The sequence below is a fragment of the Corvus brachyrhynchos genome, unplaced genomic scaffold (assembly GCF_000691975.1).
Source record: "Corvus brachyrhynchos isolate BGI_N302 unplaced genomic scaffold, ASM69197v1 scaffold182, whole genome shotgun sequence".
Taxonomy (NCBI): domain Eukaryota; kingdom Metazoa; phylum Chordata; class Aves; order Passeriformes; family Corvidae; genus Corvus; species Corvus brachyrhynchos.
The window spans coordinates 691,705-693,841 of record NW_008236807.1 but is presented as its reverse complement, the minus strand read 5'-3'; the positions used below and the strand labels follow the sequence as shown (position 1 = coordinate 693,841).

General features: G+C 54.2%; 1 protein-coding gene across 1 annotated transcript in view; it reads left to right on the top strand.

The window, feature by feature from the left end:
• LOC103611375 (collagen alpha-1(VII) chain) overlaps positions 1-2,137 on the top strand; it is a 76,908-nt gene that overhangs the window by 31,984 nt on the left and 42,787 nt on the right. Inside the window, exons 39-42 of the mRNA XM_017727974.1 lie at positions 213-251; positions 425-460; positions 1,185-1,310; positions 1,863-1,979. Coding sequence (XP_017583463.1) covers positions 213-251; positions 425-460; positions 1,185-1,310; positions 1,863-1,979 — 318 coding nt within the window. The remainder of the gene's footprint in view (positions 1-212; positions 252-424; positions 461-1,184; positions 1,311-1,862; positions 1,980-2,137) is intronic.

Here is a 2,137-nt window from a genome sequence, read left to right as displayed (position 1 = left end):
GCCCTACAAAATGCAGCTGTGCCTGTGTCCTCTGGAGGAGGGAAGGAGCCCATGGAGCAGGGTGGGATTCAAACCCCTAAATGGGATTTATCAGGGATTACGAAGCGGGCTGGTGGCAGAGGAAGGGTCACATGTGGGATTATTCCCCTTCCTCTTCTTGCTAGTCCTGGAGATAATGACGGAATTAATGAGTTGATCTCGTTTATTCCAAGGGAGAACCCGGCCCACCAGGAAAAGGAGTGGAAATGAAGGTAAATAAATCAAAATTTAATTCCATATAAATGTTGGAAGCACCTCCCTCTCTGTCAGGGATTGGGATGGCCGAGGGGACCCAATCTGTGTCCCTTTGGCCATCAGCCACCTCCAGGAGAAACTTCCTGGAGAGCAGAGGGGGAGAAGTTGGGACCCTTCTTTCCCCTTGCAGGACCTGGAGAGGCTTTTTGAAGTGTATGGGATCAAGGTAGGAGATCCTTTGCCCTTCCTCCTGACCATGGCTTTTCCATCTCTTCTCTCTGGAATTCTGGAGGTGACATTTGCTGCCCCAGAACTCCCAGGAAGGTTCATTCCATTTCCTTTTCCAGGTTTTATTTAAATATTTCTGGGACAGCTTTTCTGCTGCCGTTTTATGGGGTGGGTGGTGGCTTTGAGGCCCCCGTGACAGCAACACTTGGGCCTTAAAGCTCCTCTAATTCCAACCTCAACACCTTCCACCATCCCAGGTTGCTCTAAACCCCATCCAGCCTGGCCTTGGACACTTCCAGGGATCCAGGGGCAACCACAGCTGCTCTGGGAATTCCATTCCAGCACCTCCCCACCCTCCCAGCCAAAAATTCCTTCCCAATATCCAACCTCAATCCTCTTCCAGTTTAAAACCTTTTTCCCCATGTCCCATCCCCATCTTCCCATGGAAAAAACCACTCTCCCTCTTTTTAAAGTCCCCTTGAAGTCCTAAAAAGGCCACAAATGTGGGGGTTTTATTTAGGATGGGGAGAGACCCCACAAAAGCTCCACGGATCAACTCCTTGATCCCAAACCTGTATTTAAACCATCCCTCAGCTGTCCCTGCCCTGTGAGTCCTTGGGAATCCATCATTCCTTGGTTTTGGGGTGGCTGCTCTTGGATTGTCACGTGTTGGGGACAGGAGGGTGGCACTGGGCTGCCTTACTGGTGTGCACTGGTTCCAGCTGGCGCTGCTGAGGGACCTCTCCAACGCGATGCTGCGGGATGGGCTGGATGGGCTCCTGTGGCACCGGGCTGGCTCTGGGACAAGCGAAACTTCCGGGGAAAACCAGGCAGCCGTGCCTGTCACCGTGAGTAATGCCACCTGCCAGGGGTGACGGACCTCCAGGGAACGAGGGAGGTGGGAATGAGCCACCAAAGGCGTCAGGGTCACCTCTGTCATCGAGCAGGTCACGGTGGCTTCAGAGAGGCTATGGCTGGCACTGGGGTCTTCGGGATAAAGGGATGGAAATGATTGATTTTTTAATTGGAATAAAGGAATCAGTCAAGCTTTGTTGTCCATAGAGGCCATTCCCAAAGCCACCAAAGTGTCCTTGTGCCCTCTGGGGGCTTTTGGAGTGGTGGGAGTGGGGCTGGAAGCACCAAAAGGGGTCCTGAGTGGGATCTCAACGGCAAAAGGGATCCCAGGGAGGGAGGAGGATCCTTTGGAAGGGAAGTTTGGATGTGGCTGGCAAGGAATTGCTGCCCAGTCACCCCATCCTGGGTCAGAAATGTCACCAAGTGGGACAGAGGGTGCTGGAGAAAGTCGGAATGAAGCCACCAGGATCCAGCTCCTCACGGGTGTGGATCCTGGGAGCTCAGGGCTGTCCCTGTCACACCAATCCCTTGTTTTGGTGTCACAGGATCCACTGGTGTCCGACACTTCCCACCGTGTCCCGGCCGGCACCGAGGTGACAGGAGGAGGACAGAGCCTGGAGCTGGAGGTTCCGGAGGTGTCACAGTCTGGAGCATTCCCTGAGGTGAAAAGAAACAGCAGGAAAGATGAAATTGGGATTTTTACTGTGTCCAGCTCTGGGCTCTTCCAGTCAGGACGGACATGGAGCGTGTCCAGGGAAGGGAACGGAGCTGGGAAGGGGCTGGAGCCCCAGGAGCGGCTGAGGGAGCTGGAAAGGGGCTC